Below are 19,890 nucleotides of genomic sequence, written 5' to 3'. Positions count from 1 at the left end.
CCAAGCACTAGGTCTTGTAAATTCCAGTTATTGCATAATTTTCTGAAGTATCCTGTACTAATATGGCACCTCCATTCATTTAAGAGTCATAGAATGGAACAATGCAAGCTGACCCATCATTCGTGTCTGTGCACCATTATTTGACCTGTTGCTTTGGTCTTTTCCTATTATCATTGTTTTCCTTCTTTCAAGTGTTCATCTAGTTGTCTTTTAATAATTGCCATTGAATCTGCTTTCACCAAACTTTCAGGCAGCACCTTTCAGATCATAACAACTCACTGCATAAAAAAAACTTTCATCTCAGACTGAAGCATTCTCAAATGGACTGATGTATGTGTTTTTAAGATGGGGTGCCATCTGCAAATGAAAGCAGCTTCTCCTTCTTTACTCTAAAAACATCCTTCACAATTATGAACCTTCTCTGAACTTTGAAAAACAAACCAAACCATTATAACCTTTCCATATTATTAAGTTCCTCTCTCTTACTGCCATTTTAGCAAACCTTCTCTGTGCCTGCACAATAACATCTCTGCATCAACACCAAGTCTTTTACTTTCCATTGAACAACAAATGAAACAGAATATGCCATTTGGCATCACCAGATTTGTGTTATTTCTAAAGATGAATTTCATTTCAAGCACCTTGACCACCACAACAATCGCCATTTCTAGATTCAATTTCTCATAAGGTGTTCAAGTGTTTGCAGAGAAACTGAAAATTGTTTACCACTATCTGATGTAGAGGTCACAGTGCTACAGCTTAGTCAAAACAAATATGCATCATTTAAAATCAGGAGAAAAGAGTTTCCTAAACAATCGACTAGATTTGCAGAACATTGTTGAAAATTAATTAGATTCAGTCCAAAATTATTTCTCAAAACTGATTATTTGACAATATTAGATCTGTTTTAATTGGTTTTCTGCATGTGTATCCCAGGTGAGAACCGTGATTCAGAGACCAGACTGTGGATGTTTGATACACCCTCACCTTTCAAGGATTGCTATAAACTAAAAACATATTTCTTTTGGGATTTCTAGAGATTTTTGCGGCATAATTAAATTGGGTGATCAACCTTGTAGACTTCATCAAACTTTATAAAAGGCACATTAATCTCTTTTGCATACAGTAACAAATGACCTCTGGTGCCTTGTGACACATTATAATGTATTACTTGTTTATCTGGGTGGTTTGCATTGTCATCCCTTTACTGGGAGCAGATGACTCAATGTGTAAGCGTTCTGGTGAGTTTTATTTGCCAGGTCTCTATGAAGGTGGAGACATCATTATTGGAGGAGTATTTCCCATCTATAATAAAGAATTGAAAATAAGTAAGTCTTTTACAACTCATCCACCACCTTCAAAGTGTGCCAGGTGAGATTGTGTTTAAACTCTCTGGTTAATTTAGAAGTTCAGAATTGAGTTCATTAAAGCAGGTAATAAATGTCTTGTTAACTTTGAATATTAATCTTTGTGTTGTTTAACTGTAATATGTATTTGTAATCTGTTTCATTCATTTGTATTCTCAAATTCACTGGGAGTCACCAGACAGTAGAATCCAGATTATGATCCAGAAATTGTTAAATTTTAGAAAGTTTTAAAGTTATCAGGTTAATTTGTGCACATGTACCATACCAATGTGATTGTTTAGATATCATGTTCAACTTGAAGTATCTCAATGTTGACAGTCATTTTAATCTTTTTGCTTTCCTTTTGGAAGTGTCAAAGTCTCCTTTGGTTTATAAAGCTGCATTACCTACCTCTGTCATTTGTGTTCTACCATTTCCTTCAGTGTTACTACTGTCAATTCAAATTGTGTAAAGTTTAATGCAATAAAATTTATGGGCACATTTTATCACTGTTATCCTGCAGTTTTGATCTCAGAGCATTTCGCTGGGCAATGGTCATGACTTTCGCAATAAAGGAGATTAATCAGGATTCAAAGATACTTCCAAATATCACACTAGGCTATCGAATTCATGATTCCTGTGCTTCACCATCTCAGGCTCTCAAAGCAGCCCTGACACTGATAAATGGACAAGAAAAAAATATTCCAGAATTTAATTGCAAGGGAGGTTCTTCTATTGCAGCCATCATTGGAGAGTCCGGATCATCACAGTCGATAACCATAGCAAGGGCAGTCGCATCGTTTGGTATTTCAATGGTAAGGCAATTCAATAAAAGCAGTTTTTGCAAACAGATCAGTAGGATTATTAATGGCCTTGGTTTCAGTCTTGACTACAGAAATCCATCAATCTTGGTTTTAAATTTTTTGATTCCACTCCCCACTCCCCACGCACCCACCCCCCCATCTTTTTTGGTAAAGAATTCCAGAATCTCACTTCCAATTATCAAAAATGTGCATTCTGAGAATGTCATGAATTGTCTAAATCTCATTTCGAAATTTCCCACTATGCCTGTCCATAAGACCATAAGACCATAAGACATAGGAGTGGAAGTAAGGCTATTCGGCCCATCGAGTCCACTCCGCCATTCAATCATGGCTGATGCGCATTTCAGCTCCACTTGCCAGCGTTCTCCCCGTAGCCCTTAATTCCTCTAGACAACAAGAACCTATCAATCTCGGCCTTGAAGACATTTAGCGTCCCGGCTTCCACTGCACTCCGTGGCAATGAATTCCACAGGCCCACCACTCTCTGGCTGAAGAAATGTCTCCGCATTTCCGTTCTGAAATGACCCCCTCTAATTCTAAGGCTGTGTCCACGGGTCCTAGTCTCCTCGCCTAACAGAAACAATTTTCTAGCATCCACCTTTTCAAAGCCATGTATTATTTTGTACGTCTCTATTAGATCTCCCCTTAATCTTCTAAACTCCAACGAATACAACCCCAGTATCCTCAGCCGTTCCTCATATGCTAGACCTGTCATTCCAGGGACCATCCGTGTGAATCTCCGCTGGACACGTTCCAGTGCCAGTATGTCCTTCCTGAGGTGTGGGGACCAAAACTGGACACAGTACTCCAAATGGGGCCTAACCAGAGCTTTATAAAGTCTTAGTAGTACATCTCTGCTTTTATATTCCAACCCTCTTGAGATAAGAGACAACATTGCATTCGCTTTCTTAATCACAGACTCAACCTGCATGTTTACCTTTAGAGAATCCTCGACTAGCACTCCCAGATCCCTTTGTGCTTTGGCTTTATTAAGTTTCTCACCATTTAGAAAGTAGTCCATTCTTATATTCTTTTTGCCAAAGTGCAAGACCTCGCACTTGCTCACGTTAAATTCCATCAGCCATTTCCTGGACCACTCTCCCAACCTGTCTAGATCCTTCTGTAGCCTCCCCACTTCCTCAGTACTACCTGCCTGTCTACCTAACTTTGTATCATCGGCAAACTTCGCTAGAATGCCCCCTGCATCAGTTTGAAGTGGCCCAATGTCTACTTTTGCCTGTCGTTTGTTTCTTATGTACTGAAAGAAACTTTTACTATTATTTCTAATATTACTGGCTAGCCTACCTTCATATTTGATCCTCTCATTTCTTATTACACTCTTTATTATCCTCTGTTTGCTTTTGTATCCTTCCCAATCTTCTGATTTCCCACTGTTCTTAGCCACTTTATAGGATCTCTCTTTTTCTTTAATACATTTCCTGACTTCCTTTGTCAGCCAAGGTTGTCTAATCCCTCCCCGGTTAATCTTTCTTTTCTTGGGAATGAACCTCTGTACAGTGTCCTCAATTATACCTACAAACTCCTGCCATTTTTGCTCTAGTGTCTTCCCGGTTAGCCTCTGCTTCCAGTCTATTTTAGTCAGTTCCTCTCTCATGCCCTCATAATTACCTTTATTCAACTGTAACACCATTACATCAGATTTCGCCTTCTCCCTTTCAAACTCCAGACTGAACTCTACCATATTATGGTCGCTACTTCCTAAGGGTTCCCTTACTTTAAGATCTTTTATAGAGTCTGGTTCATTGCAAAGCACTAGGTCCAGAATAGCCTGCTCTCTTGTGGGCTCCATGACTAGCTGTTCCAAAAAGCCATCCTGTAAGCATTCCATGAATTCCCTTTCTTTAGATCCACTAGCAACATTATTTACCCAGTCCACCTGCATATTGAAGTCACCCATGATCAATGTAACCTTGCCTTTCTGACATGCCTTCTCTATTTCCCGGTACATGTTGCGTCCCTGGTCCTGACCACTGTTAGGAGGTCTGTACACAACTCCAATTATGGTTTTTTTGCCTTTGTGGTTCCTCAATTCCACCCACACAGACTCCACATCATCCGATGCTATGTCATTCAATACCATAGATTTAATTTTGTTCTTAACTAACAAGGCAACTCCACCCCCTCTGCCCACCTCTCTGTCTTTTCGATAAGTCGAAAAACCGTGGAGGTTTAACTGCCAGTCCTGACCCCCCTGTAACCAAGTCTCTGTGATGCCTACTACATCATAATCATTCACTATTATCTGTGCCATTAATTCATCGGCTTTGTTATGAATGCTACGAGCATTCAGGTAAAGTGCCTTAATGCTAACTTCCTTATTAGAGATGTTGTAAGTCATATGTCCTAAGTTATCCTTGCTTTTTTCTGCATTCTCAGTCTGCCTCAATTTTAAATCCGCCTGGAAACATGCTATCCTGCTGCTTATCTTTCCATTTACCTCCATACTCCCTGTTGCTTTCACTTTCCCTTCCCCCCAACTCAGAAGTTTAAAGTCCTACTGACCACCCTATTTATCCTCTTCGCCAGAACATTGGTACCTGATCGGTTCAGGTGGAGACCGTCCCAACGGTACAGATCCCCCCTGTCATCTTTCTCCCACCTCCCCAAACTCCTGCACCCTTCTTCTGGACTCTGGCACCAAAATATCTAGTCCAACAAATCTGAATGGTTACGCAACTAACTTGCATTATTATCAAGAGTAGGTAATGAGAAACTGACAAGGTGGCTGATTAGCAACAGAAGCACATTTCAAGTAATTGACAAGAGGATGAGATAGCAGGTGGGAGGTTTATATTTTTATGCACAATTTTATGAGCTGGCATACATTGCTTGGGACATGGTGGTAGCAGCTGGAATGGTGATTGTCAAATGAAAATTGGACATACACTTGAAAAGGAAAACAATTCCTACATCTATCCAGAAATATCCAGACAGAGGGCAAGCTGAATAACAAATTTAAAAAGCTCACAGTTAATAAAAATATTCACTGGCTATGTGTTCCTATGATTTAGACTGCAAGGTAATTGTTGTTGTCAAGTTACTTCAGGCATGAATCTGGAACCTTTGGAAGTGAAGTTGCTCAAAAAAAGTTTCATTGAAACAAATGTGTTTCTATAGCCCTTTTAATGTCTTACACAATCCAAAGCACCTCACAGCAACATTACTAATTGTTTTTTTGATGCTGGGTCACTTAATAAAATGTGAGTCGTGAATGTGGTGCTGGAAAAGCACAGCAGGCCAGGCAGCATCTGAGGAATATATGTCATTAATGTTGAAACTAGGGGCACATCAGGCAATTTGCATACAACCAGTTCCTGAAGAAGCAAGGTTAGAATGGTGAAACAAACCTATTTTAATGCTATTCATTCAGGGATAAAGATTTGACAAGGTACCAGGATAATTCCACAGATATTCTTTGAAAAAATGCCATGCAATTTTTATGTCCAAATGAGAGGACAGATTACAGCTTAGTTTAACATCTGATCCAAAGTATTGCTGAAGCGAGTCAACTTGGATTTTTGTGCTGATTTTTTTAAAGAAAATTTTGACCAAAGAAGTAAACTTGAGGTACATATTAAACAAGGAGAGAGTGGTACATGAAAGGTTTGGGAACTAAATTCTAGAGCTTTAGCTGCATGCAAATTTAAGTATGTTCACTATAGCTGGAGCAAAGGGAATTGGGGATATGCAAAAAGAGCATGAAGATTTGAAATGTTTTAGTCTGAATCTGGAAACAGAGAAGAATAAGCACATTCAGAAATTTGAAAACAAAGCTGAAGGTGTTAAAAGTGAGGCACTAACAGATTACAAACGCAGGGCAATGGGTGAAAAGTTCTGTGCAAGTTTGGAATTGGGCAGCAGAATATTGGATTTCAATCTGCAGGATGGAAGATCAGAGACCTGTGAAAATTCAAAACTCAAGGTAACAATTGAAACAGCACTAGTAGCAGAGTAGCTGGGGCATGGAACACAGTTGTGTAATGTCATAAAAGGGAAAAGTAGGTGATGTGGATGGAATAATGGATATGTGCTCAGAACTTCACTCTGATGTCAAATATGATACATGTTGCCAGGTTGGGCTCAAAGAGTTGCTTGGGAAATGATGGAGTCATTAGCTGGGTAAGAAATTTATAATGGTGGCCAAAGACAATGACTTCTGCCTTTCTGGTACTTGGTTGGTGGTAATTTCTACTTACCTTTAGTGGTTATTGAGTAATCAGCAGTAAATCATTGCAGGGATCAAGCAACATAATGACACATGAGGACAGACCAGAATATAAGTGGGACCTGATATGATTCTGGATGATATTGCTAAAGGGTGTGATGTAGATAATCATCAGTAGGAGACAAGGACTGCAGATGTAACATCCGAAACATAGATGTAGGTTTGCTCGCTGAGCTGGAAGCTTCATTTTCAGATGTTTTGGCACCATACTAGGTAATATCTTCAGTGAGACTCCGGATGAAGCATCTGAAACATGTTTGAAACATCTGGAAAAGACATCATTGCAAATGATTCTCTGACTATCACCTGATGTATTAAAAACATTGCATCAGGCTAGGATTGCCCCCACCATATTGGATGATAGAAGAGAGGTGATGGAGGAGGATAATTTGGGTAGCTGTGTCAGACGTTATAGATAGGTTGAGTAAAGTGAGGAGGGATGACTTATCAAAGTCACAATTACGTAGGTTGAAATTTCAAACTTTGACAAGAATAATTCCACAAGTGGGCAGGCGCTGAAACAGGTGCTGACACATACAGTTTGGATCAGTCTCAAACTATTGGACATTAAGAGCAACACGGGCGATGGGGGAGAGCGAGGTGGGAAGATGGGGAGAGTGGGGTGTGGGGAGATAGGGAGAGCTGGGGAGGGGGTACAGGAGAACAGCAGGAGAGTGAGATGAGGGGAAGGTGGGGAGAGCGGAGGGGGGGACGACAGTGGTATATCAAAGGTAGATTTTACATGGGGAGGGTGGTGTGGGTGTATATTACATTTTACAAACAGCACGCAAATCAACGATAAAAATGGATGTTGCTGGGAAAACTCAGCAGGTTTGGCAGCATCTGTGGAGAAAGATCAGAATTAACATTTGATGGATTACTCAACCCAAAACATTAGTTCTGATTTCTCTGCACAACAGTTGGCAGACCTGCTGAGCTTTTCCAATAAGCCCTGTTTTTGTTTCTGATTTGAAGTATCCATAGTTTTTGTTTTCAGGCCTGCTTCCACACTGTAGGGAATCTAATCTAATGACTTTGTTGGTAATCTGTTTCGCATCTGAACATCATAAAGTAAGTACTGCTGTCCCTGGGCTTATGACTTGTAGATGGGCTGGACACAGCAAATATCGGAACAATGGGTGATGGAGTGCAAGCCCATAAGGGAGAAAGCTCCTAATTTCACATTGATTAGGCCATCAATGGAAAAGCACAGCAGTTCAGGCAGCATCCGAACTGCTGTACTCTTCCAGCACCACTAATCCAAAATCTGGTTTCCAGCATCTGCAGTCATTGTTTTTACCCATCAATGGAAAAGACCTAGATTACCAACTTTACACATCAAATTGCACAGAATTCCCACTCCTTTACAAAGGGCCATTTCATTCTTTGTGGATGCAAAACGCCCGAACAAAACCAAAATAACCAGTGATAAGTAATTAAAACATTGCCATGACTTCGGTTGTCAGAATGGCAACTTTGACTGGAGGTAGCATGGTGGTTAAATGGTTTGCAGTGGTGCCTCACAGTGCTAGGGATTCGGATCCAACTTTGTGCGACTGTCCATGTGGAGTTTGCATGTTCTCCCCATGTGTGTAGGGGGTTTCCTTCCACGCCTTAAGATGTGCATGTCAAGTGAATTGGTCATGCTAAATTTCCCCTGTAGTGTCCAGGTGTTGGTGGGTTTTCCAGGGTAATAATGGCATGTGGGGTTACTGGGAGGATGGATCTGGATTGGATGCTCTTTGGAGGGTCGATTACTTGATGGGCCGAATGGTCTCTTGCTGCAGTGTAGGGATTCTATGACTCTTATTTAGGGAAGTACTTATCTCTTGATCTCAGGTCCATCCAGAAGCAGGTTCTGATTTCCCTTGAATCAAATGCATTTTGTTATTGGTATCTGCAAACTTAACCTTATCCATCATATTTAACAAAATTGTTGGTCATTCGTCTCAACTATCAATGTTTAGGCTTCACCCGAATTTCTTTCCCCCTTGCTTCATCTGGTCGCTACAAACACCTGCTAGCCTTATGTACTGATCTAATTTCCCACTAAATGAATCAATGTTTTTCGCCTCAGCTACCTCACCGTGTAACATGTTCCACACGATCAGTCATATCACGAATAAGGCTATCTATCTTAACATGGAGAGTTTATTGTTATTTTTATTCAAATCATTGCAGGTCAGCTATTTCTCTACCTGTGCGTGTCTAAGCAACAAACAAGAATTCCCTACGTTTTTTAGGACTGTGCCAAGCGATTTGTTTCAGGCCAAGGCTTTAGCTCAGTTTGTGGAACATTTCGGTTGGACCTGGATCGGGACCATTGGAGGGGACAATGAGTACGGTCGGTCTGGAATCCAAGCGTTCAGCGAGCTTGTCCAGCGAGCTGGAGTCTGTATCGCTTTCTCAGAAACGATTCTCAGAACATATTCCAAAGAAAGAATACTCAAGATTGTAGGCACCATAAAAATGTCGACTGCAAAGGTTATCTTGGCTTTTGCTTCCGAAGGTGACCTTTACCCGTTGCTGAAAGAAGTTGTCCGTCAAAATATCACTGGCATTCAGTGGGTAGCCAGTGAGGCATGGATTACAGCGGCAAGACCTTCCACAAAGGATAATTTCAAGTCTCTCGGGGGAACAATTGGATTTGCAAGTCGCAAAATGGCAATCCCAAAGTTTAAAGACTTTCTTCTGAGTCTACGCCCTTCAATACATTCCACCGACCATTTTGTGAATGTTTTCTGGGAAACGATATTTGGTTGCACGTTTAACAGAGACAGCTCCGTCTTCCGCGCCAAGAAATGCACTGGACGTGAAAAATTACAAAAGGTGAATAACTCTTTCTTTGATGTGACTCAGCTGAGAGTTTCCTATAATGTCTACAAAGCAGTTTATGCCATCGCTCATGCACTCCATAGTTTGCTATTTTGTGAAGATGAACTACTGGGAGCCTATCTTTGCGCTAATGTTTCCAATATCGAACCATGGCAGGTAAGAGGAATGAATGTTGTATCAAACACTGATTTGGAGATGCCGGTGTTAGACTGGGGTGTACAAAGTTAAAAATCACACAATACCAGGTTATAGTCCAATAGGTTTAATTGGAAGCACTAGCTTTCGGAGCGCCGCTCCTCCACGACCACCTGATGAAGGAGCAGCGCTCGGAAAGCTAGTGCTTCCAATTAAACCTGTTAGACTATAACCTGGTGTTGTGTGATTTTTAACTTTGTATCAAACACTGTAATGTAATGTCTACCCTAAATATGCAGATCCATAAACCGTACAAGTTGACTTGCATTGTCAGAGTGATGCATTGCAAATTATAATTTAAAATTATTTTATCTCAACGTTTACAAATAAGTAAGTTCACTTGTCAATGTCTGGGCACTATAAAAGAAAATGGATCCAAACTATTACCATTCTATTCCGTTAACTTTGGAGAGCTGAAACAATATCTGGCTAGTGCTGCTTTAAATGATCTGACAACTCGGTGCTAGCATTTTGTTGACAACTCAGAGATTATGAAGATGTAAGAATTGACCCTAATTTTCTATGCAGTGTACAGGGATAGGAATGAGCTCTGTTCAAATCTAAATTTTGGCAAAATGCTATGGATCATAGAGTCCTTACAGTGTGGAAACAGGCCCTTTGGACCAACACGTCCACACCGACGCTTCGATGAGTAACCCAGCCCCTACCCTAGTACTCTACATTTACCCCTTACCTACACATCCCTGAACACTATGGACAATCGACCTAACCTCACATCTTTGGATTGTGGGAGGAAACTGGATCACCTGGAAGAAACCCACACAGACATGGGGAGAATATTCAAATTTCGCCCAGACAATTGCCCATGGATGGAATCGAACATAGGTCCCTGGCGCTGTGAAGCCCTCATGATACACCAGACTCAAACCAATGATTCTGCTTCTCTCTCCATGGGTGCTGCCAGACCTGCTGAGTTTCTCCAGCATTTGCTTTATTTGTTTCTGCTGGGATTGCGTCTCTTTCAATTTTTTTTCAATGAAAGCGCACAGACATATCCACTAGTGAATAGTTGATTAATCTACTGAAGAGTGAACAACAATATGGTAAACAGAAACCTGCTCAAGTTAAAGCTTTTGGCTACCAGAGAAAATATAAATGACTCCGGGTGGGCAGGGGTGAAGGGGAATAAGATTCCAATTGAAAATTTGCACTTGCAGTGGCTTTCATCACAGAAATCTAGTTTTGATTCTGTGTTCAGACGCCTATGCAGGGAGAAACAATGCCTAAATTTGTGAAAAAAAAAGTTTCGAAGCTCTGAAGTACTTTCCCTAAGTCTGTTTGTTTTTCTACATCCATTTGCACATTTAAGACATCCTTGTAAACCAGACTGTTTTGGTCAGAAATCTATTAACTCCTTACATAATTGTGTTAAATTTTGGATGTTAGCAAAGCCTTCAACGAGGTTCTACATGGTATACTAGTTAGTAAAGTTAGATCACATGGGATCCAGGGAGAGCTTGCCAGCTGGATACAAAATTGTCTGATGGTAGGAGACAGAGGGTTGTGGTGGAGGGTTGTTCTTCAGATTGGAGGCCTGTGACCAGGGGTGTTCTGCAAGGTTTTGTTCAAGGTCCACTTTTATTTGTCATATATATAGGACGAAAATATAGCAATCATGATTAGAACATAAAACATAGAAAAGTACAGCACGGAACAGGCCCTTTGGCCGACTATGTTGTGCCAAGAGTTAATCCTAATGTAAAGTAAAATAACTTAACCTATGCATCTCTCAACTTACTGCTACCCATTAGTAGGTTTGCGGATGACTCCAAAATTGGTTGTACATAGAACATAGAACAGTAGAACATAGTACAGGGCCTTCGGCCCACAATGTTGTGCCAAGCATTTATCTTAATCTAAGATCAACCTAACCTACACATCCCTTAATTTACTGCCGTCCATGTGCTTGTCCAGCAGTTGCTTAAATGTCCCTAATGTCTCTGACTCTATGACCGCTGCTGGCAGTGCATTCCATGTGCCCACCACTCTCTGCGTAAAGAACCTACCTCTGCTATCTCACATATACCTTCCTCCAATCAACTTTAAATTATGGCACAGTAGAAAGTGAAGAAGGTTTTTTGAGGGTACAACAGGATCTTGAACAGTTGGGCCACTGGGCCGACAAGTGGCTGATAAAGTTTAATTTAGACAATGTGAGGTTTTGTGCTTTGATAAAACAGAGTAACCAAGGGATTCTGGTCCATTGTTCCTTGAAACTGGCATCGCAGGTCGACGCTATGGTGAAAAAGGGTGCCTTTATTGGTCAAAGCATTGAATACAGGAGTTGGGACATCATGCTGAGAATGTACAGGACATTGGTGAGACCACGTTTGGAGTTCTGCCTACAGTTTTGGTTGCCAAATTGGCAAGGATGCAGAAAAGATTTACGACAAAGTTAATGGGACTAGACAATTTGAGTTACACTGAAAGGCTGGATAGGCTAGGACTTTTATTCCTGTAGCATAGAAGGTTGAAGGGTGAACTTGGAGAGGGTTTTAAAATCAGGACAGAAATAGATAAGGTGAATAGTAAAAATCCTTTTCCTAGAGTAAGGGAGTTCAAAACCAGAGGGCATACATTTAAGGTGAGAGGGAAAGATTCAAAAGGGATCTTAACTTTTTCCCCTTAAAAGGCACAACTTTTTGCACAAAGAATGTTTCGCATGTGGAATGAACTGCCAGTTGAAGTGGTAGAGGCAGGTACAGAAACAACATTTAAAAGACTTTTGGAGATGTGAATAGGAAAGGTTTAGAGGCATGTGGGCCAAATATAGGCAAATGGGACTAGTTTAGTTTGGGAAACCTGGTTGGCATGGATGAGTTGGACCAATGGGTCTGTTTCTGTGCTGTGTGACTCTATGACTCCATGAATTATTCTGTGAAGCATTTTGGGAAAGGTGCTATATACATGCAAATCATTGTTACCATTGTTTTAGGCACTTTTTAAAACTACAAGTGGATTATGTTAGTTCAGTAGACTAATGAACACATTACCATGTCCATGAATTATTTTGAGTAACTAAACATTCTGTTCTAATCACTCCTCTAAGCTATTTCAGCATTTAAAAGAAGTAAGATTTACCAACCGCTTTGACGAACACGTATATTTTGATCCAAATGGAGATCCCACTGCATCATATGATATTATAAACTGGCAGATGAAGCAGAATGGTTTGGTTGAACATGTAACAGTTGGCTATTTTGATGCATCTGCAGCAACTGGAAATAAGTTTATGATAAATGAAGATAGTATTATATGGCATGGGAACAAAACAAAGGTAAGACCAATGCTTCTTTGTTCAATGAATTGTTTTGTTATTAGTGGAAGGAGCTAGATCATTCACAGATGATATCATAAAACTATTTCTTCATACCAAAGGTAATGGAAATCAAAATAATTTACCCAAACAGGAAACCATTTGAGCCATTGCATTTGTGTTGTTTCTTTGAAAAGTTGCCCATTTAGTTCCACTCCTCTGCTCACCTCTTCCACAGTATAATGACCTTCTTTCAAGTATGTGTCTAGCTCCTTTTTGAAAACTGTTTCTGAATTTGCTTCCAAAGTCTAATATCTCAAATTGGGCATCCACAAGATGCTGTGGGCCATCAGCAGCAGCAGCAGAATTGTGTTGATCCAAATCAATAACCTTAAAACAGTACATGTTCCTCATGGTATCATTATGAACAAACTAAGGAATTAATCCTGATCCATTTAGTAGTGCAGGATAGCAAGCCAGGAATAGCAATGCTTGGCTATGAACCATAACAAGTGTCATTCTCAGTGGGAGAACATTTTGGTGATCGTGATCATAACTACATGACATTTACTATACTCATGGAGAGGCGTAGGAGCAGATGGTATAGGAAAGTATAGAATTGGGGGAGGGGGAATTACAATCCTATTGGGCAGGAACTGGGGCACTTAAATTGGGAACATATGTTCTCAGGAAAATGCACAAGAGAAATGTGGAGGTTATTCAGGAAGAACCTGCTGATAGTGTTGGACAAGTTTGTCCCACTGAGGTAAGAAAAGGATGGCAAGTTGAAAGAACCTTGGGTGACAAGGGATGTGGAACATCTAGTCAAGAGGAAGAAGGAAGCTTATTTAAGGTCGAGGAGACAAGGATCAGACAGGGCTTTACAGAGGTTACAAGGTAGCCAGGAAGGAACTGAAGAATGGACATAGGAGAGCTAGAAGGGGGTATGATAAAGCTTTAGTGGGTAGGTTCAAGGAAAGCCCTAAGGTGTTCTACACTTATGTGAGGAACAAGAAGATGGCTAGAGAGTATGGCCAGTCAGGGATAGTGGAGGGAACTTGCGCCTGGAGTCAGAAGAAGTCGGGCAGGTTCTTAATGAATACTCTGCTTCAGTATTCACAATTGAGAGGGACTTTGACATTTCTGAGGACAGCGTGAAACAGACTGATACAATAGAACAGATTGGTGTTAGGAAGGAGGATGCACTAAAAATTTTGAAAAAGATAGGATAGATAGATCTGCTGGACCAGATGGGATATATCCTAGGTTTGGCAATGATGTTTGTATCCTTACTCTCCACTGGAGTATTACCAGATGATTGGAGGTTGGCCAATGTTATTCCCTTGTTCAAGAAAGGAAGTAGGGATAATCCTGGGAATTACAGACCAGTCAGTCTTACATCAGTGGGAGGCAAAGTATTGAGAGGATTCTGAGAGACAGGATTTATGTTTACTTGGAAAACCATAGTTTAATTTGAGATAGTCAGCATAGCTTTGTGAGGGGTTGGTCATGCCTCACAAATCTTATTGAATTCTTTGAGGATGTGACAAGACTAGAACAGTAGATGTGGTGTACATGGATATTAGCAAGGCATTTGATGAGGTTCCCATGGTAGGCTCATTCAGAAAGTAAAGAAGTATGGGGATACAGGGAAATCTGTCAGTCTGGACACAGAATTGGCTGGCCCATGGAGACAGAGGGTTGTGATAGATGAAAAGTATTCAGCCTGGAGTTCAGTGACCAGTGATGTTCCGCAGGGATCAGTTCTGGGACATCTGCTCTTTGTGATTTTTATAGATGACTTGGATGAGGAAGTGGAAGGGTGGGTTAGTAAGTTTTCCAATGACACAAAAGTTGGTGGAGTTGTGAATGGTGTAGAGGGCTGTTATAGGTTGCAACGAGACATTGATAGGGTGCAGAACTGGGCTAATAGGTGGCAGGTGGATTTCAACCTGGATAAGTATGAAGTCATCCATTTTGGAAGGTCAAATTTGATTTAGAATACAGGCTTAAAGGCAGGATTCTTGGCAGTGTGGAGGAACAAAGGGATCCCTCAAAGCTGCCAGCTAGGTTGATAGGATTGTTAAGAAGGCGTTCAGTGTGTTGGCTTTCATTGGCAGGGTGATTGAGTTTAAGAGCTGCGAAGTTATGCTGCAGCTCTATAGAATCCTGATCAGACCACACTTGGAATATTGTGTTCCATTCTGGTTGCCTCTTTATAGGAAAGATGTGGAAGCTTTAGAGAGGGTGCAGAGGAGATTTACCAGGTTGCTGCCTGGATTGAAAGGCATGTCATATGAAGAAAGGTTGAGGGAGCTAGGGCTTTTCTCATTGGAGTGAAGAAAGATGAGAGGTGACTTGATTGAGATGTACAAGATGTTGAGGGGCATAGATTGATGGATAGAAAAAGACTTTTTCTCATGGCAGAAATGTCTATTAAGAGGGGACATAATTTTGAGGTAGCTGGAGGAAGGTTTAGGGGAGAAGTCAGAGGTAGGTTCTTTACTCAGAGAGTGGTGGATGTGTTGAATGCACTGCCAGCAGTGGTAGTAGAGTCAGATACATTAGGGACATTCAAGTGACTGTTGGATAGGCGCGTGGAAGTTAGTACAATGAAGGGTATGTAGATTAGTCTGATCTTAGAATAGGATAAAAGGCTGGCAGAACATTGAGGGCTGAAGGGCCTGTACTATTCTATGTTCTATATTCTAAATGAGATGCCAACCTTGTGAAACTGCAACACACAATTACTTTTGTGCCAAACAACAGAAACAGTGAATGATTGATAGGTCTTAGAAATTCCCAAACCAATGGATCAGATCATTATTTGGCAATCCTGTCACCTTGAAATAACAAAATGAGAAACCTCTACAAATATCTGCAGTCGAAAATGATGGGGGTGTCTGACATATTAGTTGAAACTTTTATAGTCATCTTCAGCCAGAAGTGCCAAGTGGTTCATTCATCTCTGAGTCTTTCTAATTATGACAGTTGCCTATCTTCAGAAAATTCGATTCACTCAGTGTTAAATCAAGAAACAACTGAAGGCACTGAATATCTGTAGGCAACATTCTGGTAGTGATAATGAAGACCTGTGCACAAAGCAGCACAGTTGATAAACACCCAATCTATCACCTTAAACAGATACACACTCCACTATGGGTACAGACTGTGAACCATCACAAAAGTATACTGCAGCATGACCTAATGCTTCCTATAACAGCATCTTTGACATCTGTGACCTCTGCTGTCTACAAGGACACTATAATAGATCCAGTTATACAAAAGCTTCTATCCAAGTCATGTGCCATCCTGACTTTGAAATAAAGAGATTAGGTCGCCATAGTCCCATTCCCTCATTGGAGAGACAACTGGTGGTGAGGGTCACCATGCCTCAGGAAAGGGACAAGGTTGAAAAGGTGGGAACTTCATGGGTGACAACCTCAGCTGATACGAGAATTGAGTCCCTGCTGTTGGTGTCATCACAAACTGAGCTACCCAACCCTTATTTTGAAATATATTAATTTTTCTCATTGTCACACTGTCAAAGTCCTGGAATACCCTTCCAACAGTTCTGTATATTTTCCTGCACGATATGCACAGTAGAAAGTCAAGAGAAGTGCTCATTGTGCCTTTCTCAAGGGAAGGTAAAGGTCAATAATAAATGCTTTATTGTTTATAGGAGCTTCCAAAAACCGTTTTCATCATGGGCATCTGGAAATATCACACCATAAAAATAAGTGTCATAAAAAGCCATCTCTCTGCTGCCTGGGTCTGTGAACATGTCAATCCCTGCTTCAGAAAAAGGCTAAAATGACATTGATTGTAATCCGAGGCTATCTCTGTTTGTTACCCACAATCTATAAGTGCACTTCCTTTACAATCTACTACTTTCATAATTTCATGCCCGACCATTCAGTGAGCTTTCCATTGTGTTGGTACTCACCAATTACTTTAATGCAAGGTCTTGTGATGGTAGTGGTGCAAAGCCGCACATCCAATGCATCTGGAAGTTAAAGAAGATTCCTTATTTATATTGTATAATATAAATACTACATCACCTTCACCTTCCAATTACTTTTTATTTTTAAAATATTAATTTTATATTCGCTATGAAGGTCCCACAGTCTGTATGCAGTGAAAGCTGCCCACCTGGTACAAGAAAAGCTGTACAACACAGACAACACGCATGCTGCTTTGACTGCATACCATGTTCTGAAGGTGAAATCACCAATGCAACAGGTCAGCAAATATCATTTTACCATTTGATGAAAAGATATTTCATTTTTTAAAGAAGTGCCATATTTTTTACAAGAGAAATGCAGGATAAATATATTAATGTGAAGGGATTAGATAAGGGGAAACTGTTTCCACTGTTAGGAGGGTTAGGACACAGATTAAGGCAATGGCTAAAGAAGTAAACAGAGGAGAGATTGAGAGAATGATCATTTTTACACAGGGAACTGTTTTGATCTGGAATGGACTGCCTGAATAGGCAGATGGATGCAGATTCAACTTTCAAAAGACCGTTGGACATATGTACTAGAAAAGAAAAATGACGTGAGAGTGGAGAGGGCAATTTACAAAGAGCTGGCACAGGGATAATGGGTTGAGCAGCCTATTTCTGTACTGCAAGGTTTTTTGATTCCAAGAATAACTTAAACTTGAACCTAACTTTAAAAAGTTTGTTTAACTTTAAACAACTTAAACAAGTCCAAAGATGTGCAGGTCAGGTGAATTGGCTGTTCTAAAATTACCCATAGTGTTAGGTGCATTAGTTAGAGGGGAATGAGTATGGGTGGATTACTCTTTGGCGGGTTGGTGTGGACTTGTTGGGCTGAAGGACCTGTTTCCACGCTGTAGGGAATCTAATCTAATCAAGTATCTATCACTGATTAAATTCTCTTAGATTCATTAGAATGCACGAAATGCCCCCTGGAATACTGGTCAAGCAATGACAGCCAAAGATGTATACTGAAAGAAATTGAGTTTCTCTCCTTTGAAGATACCATGGGAATTATCCTGATGATGGTGGCATTATTTGGAGCATGCATCACTTTGATTATTGCTTCTGCATTTCTTTATTATAAAGATACCCCCATCGTCAAAGCCAACAACTCTGAATTAAGCTTTCTGTTGCTATTTTCATTGGCACTTTGTTTTCTGTGCTCACTTACATTTATTGGTGAGCCCTCAGTTTGGTCTTGTGTACTGCGGCACACAGTGTTTGGCATCACGTTTGTCCTTTGCATGTCCTGCATACTAGGGAAAACTATTGTCGTGCTCATGGCATTTAAGGCAACTGTTCCTCAAATGAATATGATGAAATGGTTTGGGCCTGTGCAACAAAGGGCCATGGTGTGTGCGTGCACTTTCATCCAAATTCTCATATGCACCATCTGGCTTGTTGTTGCTCCCCCTTTCCCAACAAAATATACAAAATATCATAATTCAAAGATTATTTTGGAATGTAATGCCGGGTCTCCAGTAGCCTTCTACTGTGTATTGGGATACATTGGTATTCTAGCATGTGTGTGTTTTATGCTAGCTTTTTTGGCAAGAAAGCTGCCAGGCAATTTCAATGAAGCAAAGCTCATAACTTTTAGTATGCTCATCTTCTGTGCAGTGTGGTTAATATTCATTCCAGCCTATGTAAGCTCTCCTGGCAAATATACAGTTGCAGTTGAAATTTTTGCCATTTTGTCATCTAGCTTTGGTTTACTTTTCTGCATTTTTGGTCCAAAGTGCTACATTATCTTATTCAAACCAGAGAAAAATACAAAACAGAATCTGATGAGGAAAATTCCTTCAAAAAGGCTTTAAGGAGTACCTGTTGAACAGTTCCACAATGACTAAAAGCCAGACAGATCCATTATCTTACCATACCCTGTACAACAATCCAAATTATCTGAATATCTTGCTTTATCTGAATATCAAATCACTAACCTTGCTGTGCTGACACATGCTCTACAACATGATGACAAGCCAAAGTTTAAAAAAGGCTTGAAGATTACTTATTGTGAGATTAAATTTAAAAAGAAGAGTGAATTGTGTAACTTAATTTAATAGGCAAAATGATAAAATAATATACCAGCATATCAATAGGAGAGGAAGGCTGGAAATGGAATATGACATGAAGGGAAAGACAAAATATTATCCCAAGGACTGGGGGAGAAATGGCAAAAATACTAAATAAGTATGCTCTTCAGTATTTGCCAGGAAGAGAGACCCAGGAATCATGATAAAGAATGATGTGATGAGCAGGAACAAAATTATCATCAAAGGCACAGGCATGTAAGAATGTATTAACTGAGGAATCTGCCACATGGCTCATTGAATGCATTTTTTCATCACAAATTTAAAGCAAACTACCTATAATTGACCAAAGTGGGATGGAAAACATAAAGGGGTAGTAATAATATTAGATTACCTTCTGTCTTACTGAGTTTTTGCAGAGCCTAGCACTGCCAAACATCCCTGAAATTTTCACACTTGATCAGCTGACTGGTGAATTAGCTCATTGCTGTCGGGAGAGCAACAATAATGCTATGATGGACCTTATAGTTTCTGGATCTGTAGGGGTAGATCACCAGGGTTTCCCACTCCTGATTCCTATCCTTGGACTGTTCCTGAATGTCTGTTGAGGGTAAAGCCAAGTTTGGGGTGATGCCCTTCAAATAGATCCATTGAGTCAAGTGTTACTTGTGCCCATAAAAAAAATCATTTAATTAATACCTCTGAAGAGAAACCTGTACAAACATATTGTTGAACAAAATAAGAAAATAAATCAAGAACAGGAAGTAAGCAATAGGTCAAGATGAGGTCTCATGAAGCTACTGTAAATGTGAAGTAAATGTCAGTTAGCTGTACATGTGGAACAGCTAACTCAATATCAGTGCAGTGGTGTTAACAGTTTTGTAAGCAGCTGAATCACTTGGAACTAACAGTACAATACTCAACTCAAGTGACTGAACCATGGCACATAAACACAATTGATTTCTGATCAATAAGAGGAAGTTACTCACTACAGAAATGTGGTGGGCAATTGTTCCTGTCAGAAATGGGCATTGGGAATATCAGACTGGCAAACTGCTTCCAGTTCTTCAGAGTCACAAACCTGGAAGTATTTTTCAGTGATGACCAGTTATTTTTCATTGCAAGGGTGTC

At 40.3% G+C, this 19,890-nt stretch overlaps 1 protein-coding gene across 1 annotated transcript; it reads left to right on the top strand.

Moving 5' to 3' along the window:
- The first annotated feature begins 1,267 nt into the window (after window positions 1-1,267).
- Window positions 1,268-18,546, top strand: LOC140478470 (extracellular calcium-sensing receptor-like). Its single transcript, XM_072571728.1, has 6 exons — window positions 1,268-1,371; window positions 1,870-2,161; window positions 8,598-9,407; window positions 12,517-12,744; window positions 16,842-16,965; window positions 17,633-18,546. The coding sequence occupies exons 2-6, from the start codon at window positions 1,898-1,900 to the stop codon at window positions 18,544-18,546; spliced, it is 2,340 nt and encodes a 779-aa protein (XP_072427829.1). The 5' UTR covers window positions 1,268-1,371; window positions 1,870-1,897.
- The last annotated feature ends 1,344 nt before the right edge of the window (window positions 18,547-19,890 follow it).

The sequence above is a fragment of the Chiloscyllium punctatum genome, chromosome 6 (genome assembly GCF_047496795.1).
Source record: "Chiloscyllium punctatum isolate Juve2018m chromosome 6, sChiPun1.3, whole genome shotgun sequence".
NCBI classification, from domain to species: Eukaryota; Metazoa; Chordata; class Chondrichthyes; order Orectolobiformes; family Hemiscylliidae; genus Chiloscyllium; species Chiloscyllium punctatum.
The sequence above is the reverse complement of the archived record's forward strand: the minus strand, read 5'-3'. Positions and strand labels throughout refer to the sequence as shown.